Source organism: Lonchura striata, chromosome 22 (genome assembly GCF_050655825.1).
Source record: "Lonchura striata isolate lonStrDom1 chromosome 22, ASM5065582v1, whole genome shotgun sequence".
Classification (NCBI taxonomy): Eukaryota; Metazoa; Chordata; class Aves; order Passeriformes; family Estrildidae; genus Lonchura; species Lonchura striata.
In genome coordinates this window covers 1553902-1575222 of record NC_140724.1, presented here as the reverse complement: position 1 = coordinate 1575222, position 21321 = coordinate 1553902, and the positions used below count along the sequence as shown (strand labels likewise).

The window sequence follows — 21321 nt, the reverse complement described above, 5'->3', positions numbered from 1 at the left end:
TCTGGTTACAGCCAGCGGGGAGCTGCGTGTTCTGGCTCCTGGATGTGCTCTTCAGGAGAGGAACCGCATAAAGCTCTGCTCAAAGCTCCTCTCTGCTCTGTTGGAGTCTCCACTGACACCCCAGAACTTAAACTGAATTTCTCTCTACAGCTTTGTCTTAACACAGAAATGCCACGCACGCACAGCCCACTATCCCATCCTCCTGAAAGGAAGACCTGCCACCTGGCTGGTTCTGCAGGGAGCATCCCAGCCTCTGTAGGGACGCTGTGGGGTGGAAGAGCCATCAGAGGACACCATGACATAATAGACTGGGCCTGACAGGAACTATCCCCTCCTCATTAATTGCATCTAATAAGAACAGTCTTTGGTCAGCACAAATTCTTTCATGTTCAGTTACATCTATTTATAATATCAACAAAACCACAGGACATAACAGCCTCAGCAAGCTCAAAAGCTTCCGAGAGCTGGAGACAGAAGAGGGTTTCCATCAGCAGCAATTCCCCAGCAAAGGCAAGAGAGCTTGGTGGCTGAGACTGCAGGTGGAGGCACAGGAAACCTGGCTCAGTCCCGCCACCATGGTGGTCCCAGCTGCACTGAGGCCTGCACAGGGCATGGCCCTGGCACAGGGATGAGGCTCTGGTGTCTGCAGCCAGTGCCCATGCTGGCCAGGAGGGAGCCAGGCTACTGCCCAGGTGAAACACAGTCCAACTTGGTCTTCACCAGGGCCTCCTTGATCTGTTTCTACTGGATACGGCACCAACAGTTTTTCCCTGAATCCCTCCCCCACCACTTTTCTTCTTTACAAATCAAGTGGAAATAATTTTAAAATATCTCTTTCTCCCTGAAGCCAGAGGTCCCTGACTGATGTCTGGGTTAGAAGCAGATCTTGTAACTGCCAGACCCCATGGAGTACCCAAATCTCTTCACAAGTCCTACCAAAACCAGGACACATAAAAGCCAGTTTAGTCAGAAGTGAATGTTTCCTTGAGATCCCTGAGCACAGACACAACCAAGTTCCTTGAGGGCTTTAGGCCTGGCAGAACTTCCTGCAGTTCACATTTTTGAATCATCATATTCCATTGTTTTGATACATCCACAGATTTTTGGTGTCTGCCATTTTTCCTACATCTTTGAAGCACTCACTGACTTTCCAAGCCCAGCAGCCTGAATCCCCATCACAGCTGGGCTTTGTCTTGTCTAGCAGACAACAAAGCAAGCACAGCTCTCCTGGCCAAGGAGTGAGGGAGCAGGACTCCAGGGTTGCCCACGCTCTGGAGCTGCTGGAAGCCCAACCCTTCTCCTTGTGTCTGGTACACTCAGCCCAAGTTGTGGCAGCTTTGTCCCCGGGTACATCTCAGTCTGTACTGCAGGGCAGCAGAGCTAAGCTTGCCCAGAAACACACTCCTTAGCCCCCAAATGCATTTAGGATCATCCAGGGGCTGCTGCTGGCACAGAGCTGGGTGGTTTGGCGGACATAGCTCTAAAGAAAAAGAGGGGGAAAAAACTGGAGGAAAAATGTCCCCTCTAGCCCTCTTGTTGAATTAAACCACATGTATATTTTTAAAATACAGCGGAAAGGAACAACTCTCCAGCACATGTTCAAGAGCAGAGTCTTATTTCAGAGATTTCAAAAAATTAGTGGTTGAAATCTGAAACAATATCGCCCTTAGACGGGGACATTTGGAAGTGATTAACGAGCCTGAACTCATGCGTTCAAAATAAAAAGTTAGTACCTCATGCTGGTAACAACTGTCAGCTACTAAATAACTGGGGAGAGGGGAAGAAATCAAACTCAATCCTGCATAGTCTAATGCTCCAAATCAGCAGGAGATAACTAGCAAGCCCACCAGCTTGCATCTTCCCTGGGCGCATCACCTGCAGACCTCAGATGGAGGCTGCCAGCCCAGGGATCCAGAGCACCCTGGGGGCTCTGGAAGATTCTCCTGCACCTCTGTGAACAGCAGCATCCCCAGAACCACAACAAGATGCAAAGTTCAGAGCTCTTGGGACGTTTTCCCATTCTGTGGCCGAGATGGGAGAATTCACAGCAGAGCACTGCTGCAGGTGACAGGACACACTTCTGGGGCTCCCCAGCAGCTCAGGATGTGCCAGTGCACAGCAGCTCCTCTGCAGCCACTTGTCCCATCCAAGAGATAGCAATGCTTTGGACACTGCACTGGAGACAGTTTTCCTGTTTCAGATCATGCTGCAAAGCCAACAGCAAATAATTCCCAAAATTATTTGTCTCTGTGGACACGGTGCAGAGGGCAGCCAAGGACCAGCAGCAGAGCCCACTTGCTCCCCAGACTGGCCCTCAGCTCAGAGCCTTTTACATGGGAAACCCAGGACTCTCTTCATGTGCAGACAGCACATGAATTCTTCCCTTGATATCAATCTCATGTTTTATCCTATGATTTTGTAAAATAAAAGGTGAAAATTTTAAATGAAACATCTTCCTTTCTTTGACACCAGGACTTATGAATTGATAAAAAGATTTCCTATTACTTTATAAAATCTATCAAACCAATCCTTCAGCAAGGCCATGCCCATAATTGCAAGCAGATGTCTTTCTCTGCTGACACATTAAATGGAAGCAGAAAGACCCGCTGCTATCTCCCATCAACAATTTGCACTTAAGCAGAGAACAGATTTTCACAGAGCGGGGTTGCTGGAGGAGGAGGGGGATTAGGTTCCTGTAGCCCAGGCATCTCAGTATTACAGCAAAACAAGGCAGCTCGGGAAAACAATGGACTCTAAACAGTCCCCAATTCCAAAGTAACCAAAAGCTTTTGTGCAGGAAAATGAATTTGTGAAACTAATACTGCCAGGGCCCAAGGAGAGCACAGGGGCCGAGGTAATGCAAGGGCGAGATGATCCAGCTGACAAGCACCCACCTCAGCTCCCACGGACCCTGCTGGGCTGCACTGGCTTTTGAGGTCTGTGTTAGCACAGAGCTGTCCTGTCCCACAGAGCACAGGGGCTGGAATTATCAATACAAGTGGAAGTGACAGGGTGTTTAGCAAACATTAAACCCAGGAAGCTTAAAAGGTCTTCCGGGATTATTAAATAAACATTTAGGACAAATGAAAGACTATGAAATGGAGAAGAAATTGCAAACACTCTGGAGCAGGCAGTTGGGGCTGCAGAGATGCAGCTGTGCAGGATAGTGTTTAATCATTTATGTAGTGTCACACATAGTCATGCTTCAACTCTTGCCAAGTGTTAATCCAGGAGCCGGACTTTGATAAAAAATTAGCCTGATGCTAACATTTTATTAAAGACCATTTAACATACAAATCTGAACATGCCAGCCAGCACCATCAATTTGGCCAGGCCAATGCCACCATCAGTGTTCCACAAGCCCTGCCAGAAGACACATGGCCTCACACACATTAAATTACCTCAGAGCTTCCACAAATAGCTCAGTCTTCTCCAAATCCATATTTCCCCCTGCTGTACAGTAAATGGGGAGGCTGTCTGGGCTGGGTGTGCTCACCCCCACTTGAGGATGACCAATCTAAAGAAGTCACATCTGTCTCAAGGGGCTGCAGTTTGTTATTATCAGGGTTTAATGTACACCATATAGGAGAGGCTGCACACATGCTCATCAGCCTGCCCAAGGCATATACCCTGATCTCCTCATTTCTTTCCAAGTAACAGCAGAGATACTCACACTCCACCATCCTCCTGGGGCCATAATTTATTCATATACAATACCACACCTCCCAATAAATTAGTCCCTCTGACACATCAGTAACTCATGAGTTTGGAGAAAGTCAGATTGAGGCAGTAAAGTGCCAATAGCATAGGTTGCCAATAGCACAATGTGCCCCAGCCTGAGTTAAGAAAAAGAACTGTTTTGGTTGCAACTCCATGGACCTGTTCCTGCACCTCAGAACAAGAACAGAGAGCTGGATCCCAAAGAATGCTGTACTGACTGGATCAGGTATGGATCCCTCCAGCCATGCCCTGGCTTCCCTCCTCCTCGCCACAGAATGGTCCGGCAAATATCTCCTGGTTGTCTCTAAAAGAAAAATGTTTCATACAGCAGTGAATTCCCCATCCTAGCACACTTCAGAAAAGAGGGACTGTTTGCTCACTGCTTGTGGCTCTTGGGATCTTGGCAGGCTGTGAGAGGAGCCCGCTGTGCTGCAGCGTGCCCGTGCCCTCACAGTGGCAAGTGGAGACAGATTCATCACTCTGATTTGCCGGGAAGAGACAGAGCCAGGGCTCCCCTGGTGCTGGCGAGCACTGGCAGCCTCTCTGCCAATGGCAGGGGCACAGCAGATCCTGCTCCCGCCACACAGGCAACATTCTCATGGCAGACTGCTGCCCAGGGAAGATTTCAGCCTCTGATGAGAAGTTCTTGAAACAAAGCCCTCATTTGTTTCAAGGCTGTGAGGCCATCCTGACAGGTTGACCCGCACTCCCTCCCTTCCAGGCTCTCCAGGATGGGGCTTTGCTCTGGGAAGCCGTGTGCTGCAGAGCTCCTGACCCTGCATCTGGGTCTGTCTGCAGTGAGATGCTCCCAAGAGCAGAGGAGCCTTCAGTTTGCCCCACTCCCCTTCCAAGGAAGGCATTCAAGCATGGCTTGGACACCTACAGACTGCCCAAAAGGAGAAGCTTATCCAACAAGCTGCACACTCAGAGGCTCAGATGGGATTACTAGGGAAGAAACAGTAATAAAAAAATGTCTGTTCCTTTGGAAAACAGGGGTTTTAAAAGCACTCGCTAAAGACACTGGAAGACACTTTTCCTCTCTAGGTCTGAGGGAGCTCTTTCCCCTTGGTGGTGCCACTGTGGCATGCAGAGCCTGGCTGGGATGGAAAAAAGAACCTCTGCGCCAGGGAACAGCGGTTTCCAAACACAGCTCTGGCCTTGGGGCGGAGGGTGGCTTTAATTATGTGTGTATGTGTGTCCTTTTTAAGGGTCATCCAGCATGATGCAGTGAGAAAGCAGGAGCAGCCTCTGAAACACAGTGAAGCATTTTCTCTGCGAGGTTTCCAGTGTTGGGGCAGGGAAAGAAGAGTTTTGCTGTGGCTTTAGAGAACATTTCAGCTGAGACGTTGCATGCTCACCCAGCAATCCCTCACTGCTGGGCCCATCTGTAGCCACAGGGAGCTCAGGGGTCCATCCCCTGCTTCCCCTGGCCCGCACAGAGTGGTGAGCACAGTCAAGGCAGCTCCATCTGCCCGCAAAGGGAGGAGCTTGTTACTTCCATTCTTACTCAGTTATTTGTGCTATACTCACTGCACACCTGGGTTGCCTGTTTATGGAACACCTGATTAAAGCAGGACCCAGCTCCAGATGGCAGATGTTTAGCTGATGTCCCCAGACCTGCTGGCTGTGAGCCAATGATGAGCCAGCTTCAGCCTGGCACAGCTCCAGTGCATCACCCCCTCATCCTGCACAGCATTCAGAGTTCCACATCAAACACACCAGGTTGGTGTCCTCTCTTATCCAGAACAACAAATCCCCCACAGCTGCTTAGCTGTTCTTCCCAGCAGAGGTCAAAGCAGAACACAGACTGCCAACAATATTAAGAAATCAACTGAGTGATGGAAGATGAATTTTTGTATAGCATGAAAGAAAACTGTTATTTAGTTTGTAACTGAACTACAAACTGGAGGCCAGACAGGTGAAACTCAACAGAAAGAATGCTGGAGCAAAAAAGATAAACATGGATGGGAGGATAAACTGAGTCACAAAAGGATCATATTTTATTTTAGGATTTAAGGTTCATACTTCAGACAAGCCCCGGCTGTAGCAAGCCCAAGTGTCCCAAAGGTGGCACATCACCGTCCCGCAGACACCCCACAGCCCTCAGCAGGGCAAAATGGAGGGTGTCTCCCAGCACAAAGTATGACTGAGCACTTATACACATGCTTGTAACTTAAACCAGAACTCATTATAACAATCAGCATCTGAAATTCTAAAATGTAAAGTGTATCCGTGAACTGCACACACCCATCTCTCTGTTCCGGGAACACTATGCCAGACACATTGTGCCTGATTTAAGGAGACTTTTGTACTTTCTCATTTCAGTAAATATCTGTTTGCTCCACGTGACTCCACACAGGCACAATCCATGATCTTGGGTATTTTCTCCATAGTTTACACTTAGCCCACTTCAGGTTTTAGTAAGCTTTTCTTGTTGGAGAGCAGTATAGGAACTCTAAAGACAGCAAAGGCACCCACATGCAGCAGTTTGACTGCGAGTCTCACTTTTTACATGACCAAAAAATACTTCAGGAGTTGCCAGTTACAAGAAGCCAGTAAAGGAATTGATTCTTTAAATTTTCAGAAAATGCACTGCCTGGCTTCCTGCATCTCTTCAAACTGACCTGATGCTCTCACTTTGTTAATGACCACAGATGAACCAGCAGTGAAATGCAGGGACACATAAAGCGGAGCCAGATTCAGCACAAGCCCTGAACTGCCCCAAATCAGCAATAGTCCAAGGACCAGCTCTGAGCTGGGAAAAGCAGACCCCAAGCAGCAGCTCCACAGCACTGACCTTACCTGGTCTTGTGTTGACAACACCGTTGCAGCCAATGTCTCAGGCCAAGCGCATTGCAGAAAGACCGTGATGCTTACCCCAAGCTCTTAAACCTTCCCCTGCACTAAAGACACAGCTGGGGCTGCAGCACATTCTCATCAATTCCTCACCCATCAGGTGGGTAAAAAATCACTTTGATTAAAACCACCTGCAAGCTGCAGACAGGGCTGGCTGAAGCAGCAGGAGCTTCCCAGGAAGGCACCTGCTCTCCCTGCAACCTGCTACAGCTGCTGCATGCCAGCAGGCATGCAATCACAGAATCATGGAATCAATAAGGCTGGAAAAAACCTCCAAGATCACTGAGTCCAACTGTTGGCTGAACACCACCATATCAACTAAACCAACGTGCCACATCTAGTAATTTCTTGAAGCGTTCTAGGGATGGTGACTCCACCACTTCCCTGGACAGCCTGTTGCAATGCCCTGGGACCACTGACAGCCTCTAAGCCAGGCTCCCCAAGCACACACACAGCCAGTCATGCTGCAGCAGCCCTAAAAGGGTTGGGAAACAGCATCTCTTTATAAAAAGGCAGGTTGGGGGAATCATATTTAATGGATTAATTTGGCAATTTTAGCAGCAGCATTCTCTCTGCCACAGCCAACCAACCCTCTGCCATGTTGTGCTCAGGAAGGTGAGGCAGCGGGGACAGAGGGTCCCCATCCCAGTGGGGCTTTTAGGGGTACTGTGGGCACTCATGGAGAGCCACACTTTCAGCTCATCATGTCCTGACTCCATCCCCCACACGGCTGGATTTGTCAGCCCTCTCCATCATTTCACCTCATCAATCTGTGATGTTAAAGCCCATGGTTTATTTATTTCTTTACTTCACTAATAAAGCACATTATCTACAATGATTAATTTTGCAATAAAGAAACAACACTACTACAAATGGTGGTCTAAGGCAACCTAAGGGGACTCTACAAAGTTCACATCCTAAATCGATCGCTCTGTTAGCTATAAAACATCATTCCTCAGAGTACTTAGCTTGTTAATGTAATTCTTCTACAACCAAGTCCATGGCTCTGCCCCCATGTGGGAAATAAGCACCACTCCCAAGGCAAGGAATAATTAATTTATCAGTTTTGAGGGGGTTTGGTTCAAACCTCAAAAATGAGGATTCATTGTTTCACTTAACTGTGATACAAGATTATCTCAGACATCAGATATTCATTCTCTTAGAGTATTGGTGATGGATGAGAATACTAAATGGAAGTAGGAAGGATAATGAATACAGAGTGGTATGGGTCTATGAAAAAGAGAACCAGTCCAATTTGCAGAATAATGAATTTCAGCTTGGTCGATAAATGTAATCATTTGGGTAAGATATTCTTTGTCTTTCATAAACTATTTGAAATCATACAAACATGACATTTCAATTAGGGTAAAAAAGACATAATGATAGAGAGCCAAGTTGTCATAGATCAAACAGAGAAAACTCCAGACTGATGGGTCCCACAGCAAAGAGGGGAAGGCAGAGACTATACATTCCCTGCAGTGCTCCGCAGGGAAACGTCCTTGGCCTTCTGCACTCTGGTACTTTGCCAGCAGCCTAGAGGAACTATAAAAACATCACTGGTAAAGTGAGGAAGTGACACAAGCTGGAGGAGCCGGCCATGAGTTCTCCCCAGCCAAAGCCCCAGGCAGGCCAGCAACAGAACCTTTGCTCGGGCTTAAAATGGAATGACAGGTCTGGGCACCAGTGGCTCAGACCACCTGTGCACAGAAACTGCCACACCCAGGTGGGGGATCTCAGCTGGACACTTCTGAGACAGGGGCTTGCACAAAGCCAAAGGCACAGGTGAGGCAGAGAGCCCCCTCTGCCCCTGCTCCTCACACCAGCGCACCAACACACTGGGCACAGTGCGGAGACTCAAAGAGTGCAGCACAGCATTGGGCAGAAGGGGCTCAGCTGGCAGAGCAGATGCCATGGCAGGCACCCAGGGAGACATTACAGGAGATGCTGGTAAGGGAGGGCTCCAGCCCAACAAGGCACCACAAGGAATCAGGGTTAAGGCTTAAACTAAGCAGGTTAAGACTATAAAGGGATATTTTTTACAGTAAGGACAATTAGCTATTAGGAATTCTTATCAGGGGTTGTAATGGGTTCTCCACTACTCATTTATTAACTTTGATCATGAAGATAGGATCTCTGTCTAATCAGCCAGCTCTGGTTCATACAGGAATTTAGGGCAATCCTGCAGCCTTGAAGACAGGAGTGACGTGGTCATAAGGGTCCTTTCTGCAAGCATGTAAGCTCTTAACATCACTCACACCCCTCTGCTTGCCCTCTTTACCTGACAGCTGCTATTTCAATGGTTGCACATATCTGTACAATAACAGGTCTTTAGACAATGGAAACGTAAATCGTGTGTGACCTCAGCGACTGCTTGGAGCACATGCAGCGCGTGCCCAGGCAATCAGGCCAAGGATGTGGGAGGGCTGAGATCAGTGAGGAAACTCTGAGAAGCAGATGGAGGAGCTGGAGGGCTGGGCTCCAGCATCCCTGCTGCAGAGCAGCGAGGCCGAGCCGCCCTGCCCAACTGCGCAGGTCCCGACCGGCTCTCCCGCCAGCCGCCACATCACTTGAAAACGGACGGAAACGTCGGGCAGTCGGGTGATTTCATCTTCTTCATAAACTTCTTGAACTCTTTGTTCTTCTTGTCCCACTTGTAGATGGCTGTCAACAGGTACTGGGTCTTCACCTGGCGGCCCATGATGAGGAAGTAGTGGCTGAGGTTGTCCAGCTGATGGCAGGGACAATCTGCCCCATTTTTTAGGAACAGCACTAGCTTCTTCAGGTTCTTCTTCCGTATGGGCCCCAGCTTCAATGCCTTCCTCTTCCGTGGAATGATCATCTTGTCCCCATTCTCCTTCTTCACCTCCTTTATGGTCATCTTAAGAGCTGCAAAACAAGACAGGAGAGGGGAAAACCAAAACTCCTAAGCAGCCTTCACTGGCTCAAAGCCTCTGCTAAGTGAGGCTGAGGGGGCAGCAGTGCCGTGGCCCCAGGACAGCAGCAATGCCTTGTCCCACTGCAGACACACAGTGCCCTGCTCCACTCCCGCCTTCCCTTCCTCCCTACTCTGCTCCTGAATCCTCCTGCTTCATGTATGACACTCATACCCTTGCACCTGAGGTGGAGCTGCCCCATGCCCAGGAGAGCACCAAGGTAATGCAATGACATCTTTGTTCCCATTCCTGAAGCAAAGCACCAGCATTTTCCATCTGAGAGGGGACTTGTTCAGCTGCCAAGCACAAATGTTAACTGAGTAAATTAGGTGGCTTCCCTGCTCTAGAGGCATGGAGAGACTCTTGAAAAGATCATTTAAAAGGTCAATTTGGCTTCTCAAGCATTTGTTTGCAGTCACACCAGCCCCCAGGTGCCTGTGAAACAAGTTTCCAAGCACTGTATGTCCCTTCATCAGAGCTGTGGAGATCATGGCATGCAGTCATGTGTCTCCACCTTCCCTGGGAAAAGGGAAGTTGGTCTGATACAGCTTCCATGAAAAATACTCTCCCCTCTTTGGGTACTGCATTTTCCTGAGGTAATTGCAATACCCCCCACCCTAAAAAAAATAAAAAGGTTTTTTGCCATGACCATGAAGAGGAATTTTGCATACATGGGAAAAATGATGAAAATGTGTTGTATATTAAAACATCATTTCAATGCCATTTGGCTCTGCCTCCTTTTTGGGGAAAAGCACATATAGACTAAAATTGCTAACATATTTTCATCATCTGGGAGTTTACTTCAGAGCTGCAGATAACTAGTGCTCAGAGAGGTGATTGGTTGGCTGCTGTCCTTCCTCATTAGAGTCTCAGGGCACTTGCAGGCAGTCCACAAGAACCTCCAACTCTGGCAGGGAGATGGGTCCTCACAGCACCATTCCTTGAAGCCCTTCTCTGCTGGAACATGCAGCAGTGAACACGTGCTGCTTCCTGGACAGGAGCATGGCTCACTGTTCCAGATGCAGATGGCAGCAGGACAGCACGATGATAATCCCAAGCGGACAGCAGAGACTCAGTATCGCACTCATGCTCCCAGCCACTACCCTGGTAACAGGAGAAATGGTGTTTGTCTGCCCCTATGCCAAAAACATCCCTTAGGGTTGCCAAGAGCCCTGTCATGTTACATTGCTATTGTATAAGAAATTAATCTAGGACTGGAAACCTAAGAGAAATTCTCATTCCATCTGTTTTCCAAATTCAGGAGCTAAAGAAACTCCAGCTTTAAGGAGCTAAAGATGCTGAAGCAGATCAGTTTGCAACAGATCTGGAAAACAAAGTAAGTAGTTTTCAAGAAGCTCTAAGCTGCATGACATCAACTGGGCAGCAGTAGCAGCAACACCTCTCAATGTCAGCCTCACTTCCTTTACTCATGCTGACTGGAGCCCTTGCACTAAGCACAGAGGTGGCCAGGGCAGGAGGGATGGCAAAGCATCACAACATCACAGTAAGAGACTTTGCAAAATGGCTTGTTTGCTTTGCTGAGATCACTGCAAAATTTGATCCTTTTTGCTAGAGGAAGAAAAGTGGAGCTAGTGGAAGTGCTGATCTACTCCAGGTATCATATACCACAGAAGACAAAGAAGGCCTGATAATCCTGTGCTGTGGGAGCTCGCAGATACTCCCTTCCCTGCACACAGCAGTTTGTGAGCCAGCAATACAGGTTCATGGGAGCTGCCCAGGGGAACCATAAATCCAGATGTAAACCAAAACCTCATCCAGACCTTGCTCCTGCAGAGCAGCACACAGAGCCAAGATGGGATAATGGCAAGGGGGATGAAGGAGGAGGCTGACCAGGAGTGCAAATAGTTCGTGTCAGGCTCTGTTCTTCCCAGCAGCAACGTCCTCACAAGCAGCAAGAGCCTGCAGTGCTGCCCAGGTAAACACAGCCTGGCTCATGGACCACCAAGCTTCATCTGCCTTTGTCGCTGCAGGCTGAGCAGTCACACAAGCATGATGATCTCTGCTCAGTCCTCATTCCTCTGCCGTGACCTGGCTCCCCAGATTCCTCTTGTTCACTTAATTGGTCCACATTCCCTAAGTTCCAACCCACATTCCAGGTGAGATTCCCAGGCATGAAAGCAGGCCAGACACACAGCTTTGGCATGAACACCAGAAAAGTCGTGCCCGAGGATACATTCATTCCAGTGCTTATCCCACTCTAAGAGCTCACCACCACGCAGTGGGAGGCAGCCTCCAACTTCTGGCTTTCCTAGAACATGGCATTTGGTGTGGGGACGTGGTGCTGCAGCAGCCTGCCTGGCATCTCCCCAGTGAGGGGAATGCTGCCACAGCAGGCACAAGGCTTGAGTGGGATGCTTTGAATCTTGGCTCCAGGACCCAGCTGAGCTGCCAAAGCAAACAGCTTCCTCACTGGGAACCTTGGCTTTTCCACTGCCCCATGCCACACCAAATCTGTCTCAGCACCAAGTGGGCCAGAATTGCCCCTGAGATTCCAGGACACATTTGCTCAGATAGATTTAATCTTCAGCTGTGGCTGCCAGGCAGAAGCTGACCCCAGGAGAGTTATCCACAGCAGGAGCACGTGCCACCTTTCCAGTCCAGCAGCTGCACTGTGGCAACTGCTGCAGCATCAGCTGTGGCACTGGTGGTAGCACCAGCCCCTGCCACTCTGAAGCTACAGCAGCCTAAGAGGGCTGCAGGATCAACATGCCACCCACAAGCCCTTCTTACCAACTACTTTCATGGGACACACACGTTCCAGCACAACCTTCTCCAAGGACAGCACTGTACCGGGCTAGTCACCAGCTGAGAGCAGAAGCCCCTGTGCCCTGCTCACAAGCTACTAGCATGCACCACTCGTGTTCCCCACCATCACCTCCACCCCTCTTTTCCAGCACAGGACTAGGATGCTGTCTCTGCTGTTCTCCTGCCTGCATGGGCAGGGGCCCCACTCCAGCAGCTCATGTGCAGCAAAAGGAAGGGAGAGAGAAGGGAAAGCTTCACTGTTCCTACAGCCTCATTTTTCCTTCCTTTAGAAATCACTGAGAAGGAAGAAACCTGCCAGAAGACACATTAGGGCTGTAACAGGAGAAGGCTGCAGGCAAGGACCTGTCAGTCACAGAGAAAAAATAAACAGCATGTATTGATTGTTCTGCAGTCCCCAGTGCCACAGAGCCCGTTCAGCAGGATCCCCTCAGACCCCAGAGAAAGGGTAGAAACAATAAATAAAATCACTAAGAGAAACAGAGCGTGGAATGAACTCCTGGAGTAAGAAACAAGCACTGGCTGCAGCCCAGGGCAGCTAGGGGAGGCAGCTGTGGGGGCACTGGAGGCCGATCTCAAGCTTCCATCGCTGCCTCAGCACACCAGCACTACATGAAAATCTGCACCACAATTACCCCCATGTACCTGATCCAGCCCCCTGTGTTGCTCTGTGCTCAAGCCAGGGTTCTGGCACCCCTCACTGACATCCACCCCAAAGCTGTCTTATTCTCAGAGGAACGAACAGCCAAGCTGCCTCAAAGCAGCATCCTAGAGTCCACGTCCATCCTTGCTCAAAGGTGAGCCCAGAGTTCTGCTGGACCATGAAGCTGGCAGTCTCCCTCTGACCCCCAGGATCTTGTCCAAGATCCTCCCCTGCTTTGTCTTTACAGTTTGTGTTCACAGCTCACTGCAGCTCTTTTCCTGCACTGTACTCTAGGCTGACACCCAGGGCTGCTGCACAGCCACTTCCTAACTGGCACAGCCACACATCTGTGGTGGGCAAAGTGGTTGCCACCTCTTTTCTGTACCAAGCTACTGGGATGTAAGAGAAAACCTGCAATAATGACACAGCAGGAATCAGTGCAAGTCCTACCAACAGCTGCCCCATGCAGTACATGATAGTTTAAACATTTATTGTACATGTCTGGCTTTGATGAGGATCTGTAGCCTGTCAGCTGCCAGTGTTTACCTTGGTGGACATGCATGAGAAAACTCAGTCTGAAGGTTTAGGAGTTTATAATAGTGCCAGATAAACAGCTTTCCTTGAGAAATCACCCCATGACAGTAACCCCTCAAGACTAAACAAAGATCCAAGGGCCATATACTGTGCTTTAATAAAACTTCCTGAAGCCGATGCTCCTCCACTGAGAGTCCTTCTCACCTCTACATTGCCTTCCCTCACAGGGCACAGGTGGGACCTGCATTGCATCCTGCTCCGTGTTCCTGCTTCCCAGCTGGCTACAGATAGACCCCATCTGCCAGGAAATAATTCCATCCTTTGGACACTGTCCCACTGTCTTTCCCAGTAGCAACTTAACACTGTGGGCAGGTCACTGTCCCAAGCTGCTCTGCTGAGGCAGGGAATTCCACTGGTTTGGCCTCTGCTCCCTGTTGTAGAACTGTCCCAGTGCACGGGAGGATATTTAGAGCAGAAGCTGATGACAAGCATGCAGTTGAGTTTGTATTTCCCTTCCCAGCACTCGTTTACCAGCAGGCCACCCCCTTGGCTCACTCCTTGCACACCTCTGGCACAGGGACAGGTATTGCAGTGACCCACCAGCACTGGATCCCCTGCTGCCACTGGCCAATGCCTCTCACTCCTTCTCTGGGATGAAGGCCCCCCAGTCCCTGGACTGGGGCAATGCCTCTGCATCACTGCAAGCCCAGGCAGGAAGCTCCCATCCAAACCAGGTGTGCTGATCCCAGAGGCTGTTTCTCCCTCCCCACCATCTCTCCCCTATATGTGTGATGAGGTAGGTAAGCTCTGATTCAGCTCCCATGGCCTGCCCAGAACAGAGCTCTGAGCACTCAGCACCTCCCACTCCCCAGGCAGGCCAAGCACTGAATGTCTGCTTCCATTCCCCAGCCAAGCCAGAAGTATGCACATTCCTGAAAAACTATTACATGGGTGTTCCTGTTGATGCTTTTCCCTGTTAGAAAATAGTCTGCACTGAACTTAAGACTTCTGGCATACCAAATCTGCAGGACAGTTGAGAATTCATTTCCAGCAGAAAGGGTAACACACCAGCATGCAGAGCAGGTTTGAGTTTGCATAAGCACGCTCCAGTACAGGGCACATTCAAGTGCTAATCCTCCAGGAATGCACACCTTGTTCAATATGCCTTTAATAATCTTCCGGGAAAGTTACATGCGCCAGCAAGGATGTCAAAACCAGTTAATTCTGGGTTTGATCTGAGAAAGCTAATATATTTCCTTGTGATAATATTTTTTTCTAAACGAGGTTCAGTTTACTATTGATTGTCTCACTCTCTCACTCATTTAGGACAAGGCCTTCAAGTAGCTTTGCATTTTTTAACAAAGTCCACCTCTGCATACCCACACTGACATCTAGAGGCACACGTGCCTGGCCTTGGGGACAGATCACAGCACCACCACTGGCAGGGAATCGTGGCAGTTCCAATCGTGGCAGTTCCAATCTAGCCACACAGGAGTCATGCTGCCCATGACCAGCTGGGAAGCCTCCCCCCTAGAGTGCTCCTTCTTACCAAACTCGCTGGCACACAGGTGTTCCACAATGGCCTCTGACTTCATCTCATTGTCACAAGGGGGACACACAGTCGTTCCTGGCAAGAGAAAAGAAGTGAAGACAGTTGAGAGGTGGCAAGAAGCCAGCAGAAGTAGCACCGCAGAGCCAGACTGCCCATGCTGTCAGATCTGGATCACCCTTGAGGGGGATCCATGCCCACGCACCCTGCCACAAGCTCCTAGAAGTGTGGGACAACACTCTATTGGGTGCAAGGAACCATCCACTGGCTTACAGGGTAGCGCTGGCCATAGGCAGCCTGCTGCCAGCCCCACTCCAATGCTGTCAGTGGCCCCAAGGCCAGGCACAGGCAGCTGCTAAGAGCAAAAGGACAGCACTGGCAAAGAAAGGCATTCTCAGGGCCAGGCACTCAGCTGAGGGAAGATGCTTGCCAAGGAGCATGGCCCATAGCCTGCTGACATTCCCTCCCCACTGCATGCCAAGGCAGGCACACAATGCCAGAACCCCAGCACAGCAGGAGGATGCTGCCCAGAGATGGCTTAAGTGTTAAGGTGCTACCCTGGTGTCAGGCAAAGGGCTCCAGGACTGGGACAGCCCAGTTCAGTTGAGTGCTCCCCTCAGTCCTGGGGACCATGCCACAGACTGCCCAGGCAGTGCTCAGGAAGCCCCTCGCTACCTTCACTTCTGCCCTGTCCCAGAGCCTCACTGGTTGGGGGTGGACCAGCAGAGCTCTTGTGGATGCTGCCACCACCAAGAGTGGTCATCCTCTCTTTTGTTTTGAGCCTGAGGCAGCCTCATGGCTCCAGCAGAGCAAAGCCACCTCTGTTTCTCAGTTGCTGGCAGTGGCTGACATCTGCCTCCTGGGAAATGCCAGCCCAGGGGACTTCACTGGGATCTATCCTGGGAGGAAATCTCACTTCACCCAGAGAATAAGAATCTGTTTCCAGGTCTCCATCTGCAGTTGGAGCAGACCACCCAGCAGCACAGACATAGACTTGAGCTACTGGCAGATGAATTTATTGAGCTGGGAGATGCTGCTTGTTCCTGGTCCAGCAAGACGAAGGGCTCTTCCCACACAAAGGAGTTATTCTCAGGGACAACTCTGCAGCAAAACATCTGCCACTCCCTGCAGGTAAACAGAGCACTCATGGCCATTCAGCCCTCAGCCAGGCCAGCAAACCCGCAGCATTGCTGGACTGAAAAAGCAGAGAGGTGTCTCAGAAACAGGGGTGCAGAGCCAGCACAGCTGGCGAGGGAGGCACAGCCACAACCATAGTGTCGTGTCTCCTCAGCCACACATACCCCACGGGGATTCAGGCCAGACATTTGTTTTCCATGGCTTGTTCTTTCTCTGTCACCACCGACGAATCTTTTCTGTGCCAAATGCTAATTCCTGGGGACATGCACCATGACTTTATTAATCACATATGCATAGCAACCGGCCTTCTGCTCTCTCCTATGTGCAAGTCACAAGTCAGCCTTCACAGCACCAACACCCACATCCATAGTCCCACACTCTGTACCTCTGAGAGCTGTCCATTACCTGGGTAACCTCTTCTTCCAGAGCCCTAACATGAAACTGCCACTGTCACCATCTCACTCAGAGTGACACAGGCAGAAGCCAGCCTTTGGAGATATGATGACATCCACAGTCAGCATATTTCTTCCCAGGCTGCACATTTAATGTGCTCATAACAAGGGAGAGAGGGTACTCATAGGAAGGTGACACAGACCCAGCCCTCCATCTGCTGCACAGTCAGGAGTTCATCACTGTGCTGGGAACCACTGTCAGGAGCAAGCAGGCTACCTGCCATGCCAAGCACTTCAATCTGCCTCAGCAGCTGAAGTGCACATAAGGAGGCTGGCCAAGACTATACCAGCCAGACAAACATAAAAGCCACCACTGCTTCCCTCTATGAGCTATCCAGGCAACCAATTAAAATGGAAGAAAAAAGCAAACAAAAATGGAAAATAAGACTCATTGTTCTCTGATGCACATACAGGCTTTGCTCTAGTTATGTTCCAGCAGCCCCTGAACAGGCTGTAATACACCCAAGGTGGCCAAGACCCCTGCCTTGCTGCACCAGGGCCAACAGCAATCCTGTAGGCTGGACCTGGGAGCCCCTGGGTAGCCTCTTCCACAGGCAGCAGCTTCACTTATGCACAAGCTCCCTGCCCTAATCAATAACCTTGATCAGGTTGCTCAGAGTCCCACCAAACCTGACCATGAATGTTTCCAAGGATGGGGCATCCACCATGTTTCTAGATAATCTGTGCCACCGTTTTACAACCCTCACTGCAAAAAACTTCCTCCTTATATCCAGTCTAAATCAATCAATCCTCCAGTCCTGCCTCCTGCAGCCCTTTCACAGCACAACAGGACTACTGGAGACACTGTCCTCTGTCAATGAAAAGAAATATTGTCCTCTGCTGTGGATCACCACATCACACTACATTCAGGAACACAGATGCTTGGGGCCCAGCCAGCTTATGCACAGCTCTGTGCCCCAGGAAAACTGCTGTTCTGTGGAGTCACAGAAGCTCTCCCATCCTTCCTGAGGCACTGCAGCAGACATCTCCAGCCCACCTTTGGGGCCCACTGCAGATTGGCTGGGGCCCATCTGCTGTAGCTGACGGCTCAACTCCAAGCACAATCTCAGCCAGCCTCCAGCTCACTTGTTCCCCGCTGACCATTTTCCAATGCTTGACTGTAGAGCCAGCTTACTCCAGGGGCAAGAGAAGGAATGTGTAATGCTATATTAATCTGCAACTCCCCTGATGCATCCTGTGGGCCTGCAGGCTTTACTGCCTGTGCTTAAGGAGAAAGGAATTCAGCAGGTCAGCTCTTTGAGAGGCAGAAACAAATTCCAATTTCAAGGTGTTAATGGGGAAAAATACTGAAAGGGTTTGTTCTTATTAGTATCAAGAGAAAAGGGGGAACACTGCTTGGTTCTGACCCTCTTTGAATCAACAGGAAACACCCCTGTGCCCAAGAGCAAAGGGACTCCAGGAGTTGGTGCTGACAGAAAACACAGACAAACCATAGACAGGGTGCACATAGCAGAACCCAGGCACACAAGTACCCAGGCAGCACAGGGACAAGGACTGAGCTGCAGATCACCATGACTTGACATCTGCAGGAGGTGGCAATACGAGAGCTGAAGCAATGGGTGCCTTATGGGCCACTAATAAAGCCTCTGTGGCATGCAGGACATCCAGCAGTGCTGGCTCACATCACACCAGTGGTTGCAATTAACTTGGAGTTTGCTTTTTTTCACTCCAAACTGTTTGAAGCACAGCAAGAAAGCAGTAATGCCCCACCCCACTGCTGCCTTCAAGACAGGTCCAAAAGGTGAAGAGAAAGTTGTTAAACTACTCAGTGGAAAACCTGTCAGATGCTGCTCACTTACAAGACTGTTCCCAGGTCTTGGCTCATTAATGCCTGTAAAATGAATGACCTGCACACAGCTCAGATTATTTCAGACCCTGGAAGGGGCAGCTCAGACCCAGCTGTCCCAGGAGCATACTTGGCTGCAAGTCCTTGGGGAAATAAAAGCAACCTTTGTACCTGCAACATGGAACATGGCTGTGGTGTTGACCAAGGGTCCAGGTTCACATAAGACATATTAATTTAGAGCATTCCTGGAAAACAACGAGGTTTCTCCAGTAGTCACATGAGGAATGGCAAGCCATGACAAGGAAGCCAGTATGGCTGTGCTGGCATCACTGAGTAGGGAGAGGTTGGTCTGTGACAAGGAGATCAGCCAGAGCCCAGCTCCCCAGTTCCCCCCTGGCACTGGAACAAACTTCACATTCTACCTGCCTCTGGATGCCATTGAGCTGTGACATGGGCTCCTGTGTACAGCTCCTCTGTGTACTGAGCTTGGGTGTCCCCCTGTGCCTGCCATCCCACAGTCCCTGTGCCACTGCTGTGCACTGCCCTCCGCACACCCTGCACAGCTCCTACAGACATCCCATGCTGTCACCCCTCTGCTGCAGGATGCACTCCACTCCTATCCTGTATCAGAAGAGCTCTCTGAAGTATGCGTCCTTTCAAGATGGGCAGGATGACATTGCACAGTCCTCCTCGGCTGGCTTACTTCTCCCAGTCAAGCACCAATACAGATTTTGTTTGTACAAAAGCTGCAGAGGTACAGGTAACTGCAAAGGGCAGACGAGCTCTGACACAGCACAGAAGCCACGGAAACCATTCAGCCCCATCCCCGCCCGTGCCCGAGCTTCTCCGGAGCGCCGGCAGTATGCTCCCGTGGAATCAGGAGTGACAATTCCCTTTAATGACGGTCTGCTACCCAAAAAGCACTGCACTCTCTTACAGCCCTCTCCCATCTCTCTCTACAAACATTCCTCCTGTCAGCCTTTCACAGCGCTCCAATAGCAAACACCAGTAACACCAGAATATTTATTTATTTTCAAGTTTGCAGCAACAAGCCAATCTCACTGCAACTTGAACAAGCCAGTCTGCCACCACAGAAATGTGCTGCGTGCAATGGAAACAAACACGAACCACGTTCACTTTCCCTAGTGGTTTTTGGGCAGGTTCCTTGCTCCCTCTCTAGCCCACAGCCCACCCGAAGCCAGGGCTGGATCTCCACTGCATGCCCAGCCACCAGCTGCCCAGCCTCTTGCCCTAGGAGTGCACTGGACGTGGAGGATCCTGCCAGGACTGCTGTCACTGTTGGCTCCAGTCAGCCAGCACTTTCTGCAGTGAATACCACACACCCTCCTGCTGCCCAGAGCAGCCCTGCAGGAGTCTGGCTCTGGAGCAGAACCAGGACAGTGCAGTATCTGAGGATGCAGGGTCACACTTTGGTCCATCAGGGCTGGAGCCCAGCCCCAGCGCCTGTGCAGGAATCAGAACAGGCACAACCCCACCATGTTCCCAATGCTTTGGGATAGGGATGAGGAGCTGGCAGGGCATCCTACCTTCTTTGTGACAGGAGGGCACAGAGAGTGGTCAGAGGCTAGAGGAGGGCTGCTGCCAAGAGTTCAGGTGAGCCTCCTCCTGCCACAAGAACTCCTTCAGTCCCGTGTGGCCCCTCCTGGGCCAACACCTGCCCTGTCAGCTCAGAGAGGAGTGCCAGGAGCAAGGCTGCAGCACGAGCCATGCCTTACCTTTGGGCCTCGAGACCTCGGTGGCATTGGGAGCTGTCATAGCAATGCAGACGTCATCCTGGGGAAACTGGTCACACTTGAGCATCTCTGGCCAGAAGAAGCCAAAGAACTGCATGACAGGCTCACAGGAGTCACGCACAGCCTCGCAGAGCCAGCGGCAGGGGTAGACCGGGCGATCCAGGCAGACGGGGGCAAAGAGGGAGCAGAGGAAGACCTGGGTACCCATATGGCAATTCTTGTTGAGAAGTGGCACCCAGCTGCTCGCCTGGTGCTTCACCTCAGCCATGGTCTCGTGGTCCAGCAGGTTGGGCAGCACCATCTTGTCGTAGCCCACGCTGTGGCAAAGCCGCAGGTCAGCAGGGATGGCCACGCACTGGTGGGGTTTGGCGTAGAAGCGCCCGCCGGGGTAAGGGCCCAGGTCTGACTGATAGCTGACATAGTCGTACTCGCTGGCCACGCCGCAGGCCAGTAGCCCGGCGGCCACCGACACCAAGGCACGCAGGGTGGCCCCACCGGGCCCCCTCACGCAGCCCATCGCGGCGACCCGCCGACGGTGGCCCCGACAGCACCGCACGCCGCTCCCCGCCGGGCGCCCGCTGCCGGCGGCCGCCCCCGGGGACTCTCCTCGCACCCCCGCTGGCGACCCCGCCGCTGCCCCCAGCCACTCCCCTCGTCCGCTGCCCACAGAGCCCCGCCGGCCGGCCGCCCTCCTCCCGCCGCCCCGGCCCCGGCCCCGGCCCGGCCCCGCTCTGGCCGCGGTCCGGCCGCGCCGCGGGTTTGTGAGCCCGCGGCAGCCAATCAGCGCGGCGCCGCCCGCCGCGCGCTCGCCTGGCGCTGTCAATCAGCGGCCGCAGGAGCCAATCTCGCCCCGCCCCGCCCCGCCCGGCGCGGCCCCGACGGCCCCGCAGTCCGGCCCGGCTCGGCCCGGCCCGGCTCGGCCCGGCTCGGCTCGGCTCGGCTCGGCTCGGCTCGGCTCGGCTCGGTTCGGTTCGGCTCGGCCCGGCTCGACTCGGCTCGGCCCGGCTCGGCTCGGCTCGGCCCGGCCCGGCTCCGCTCGGTTCGGCTCGGCCTGACATGGCCCGGCTCTGTGCCACCTGCAGTCTGAGAGCCCCCGCAGCCCGGTGCGGCCCGGCCCGACGGAATGCAGCCGAGGCAGCTCGGGGGTACCCA

General features: G+C 51.5%; 1 protein-coding gene across 1 annotated transcript; it reads right to left on the bottom strand.

Moving 5' to 3' along the window:
* Positions 1-5686: 5686 nt before the first annotated feature.
* Positions 5687-20925, bottom strand: SFRP1 (secreted frizzled related protein 1). Its single transcript, XM_021535863.3, has 3 exons — positions 20152-20925; positions 15020-15097; positions 5687-9462 (listed from the first exon to the last, which is right to left on the bottom strand). Exons 1-3 carry the CDS (start codon positions 20684-20686, stop codon positions 9140-9142), a joined length of 936 nt encoding a protein of 311 aa, XP_021391538.1. The 5' UTR covers positions 20687-20925; the 3' UTR covers positions 5687-9139.
* Between the last annotated feature and the right edge of the window lie 396 nt (positions 20926-21321).

Bases quoted from the DNA above. Each gene is read 5' to 3' on its own strand.
- SFRP1 (XM_021535863.3), bottom strand. From the start codon at position 20,686: ATGGGCTGCGTGAGGGGGCCCGGTGGGGCCACCCTGCGTGCCTTGGTG. The intron at 15,098-20,151 runs GTAAGGCATGGC...TTCTCTTGCCAG, and splicing joins CGAGGTCTCGAGGCCCAAAG to GAACGACTGTGTGTCCCCCT. The intron at 9,463-15,019 runs GTAAGAAGGAGC...CTTGTTTTGCAG, and splicing joins CCTGTGTGCCAGCGAGTTTG to CTCTTAAGATGACCATAAAG.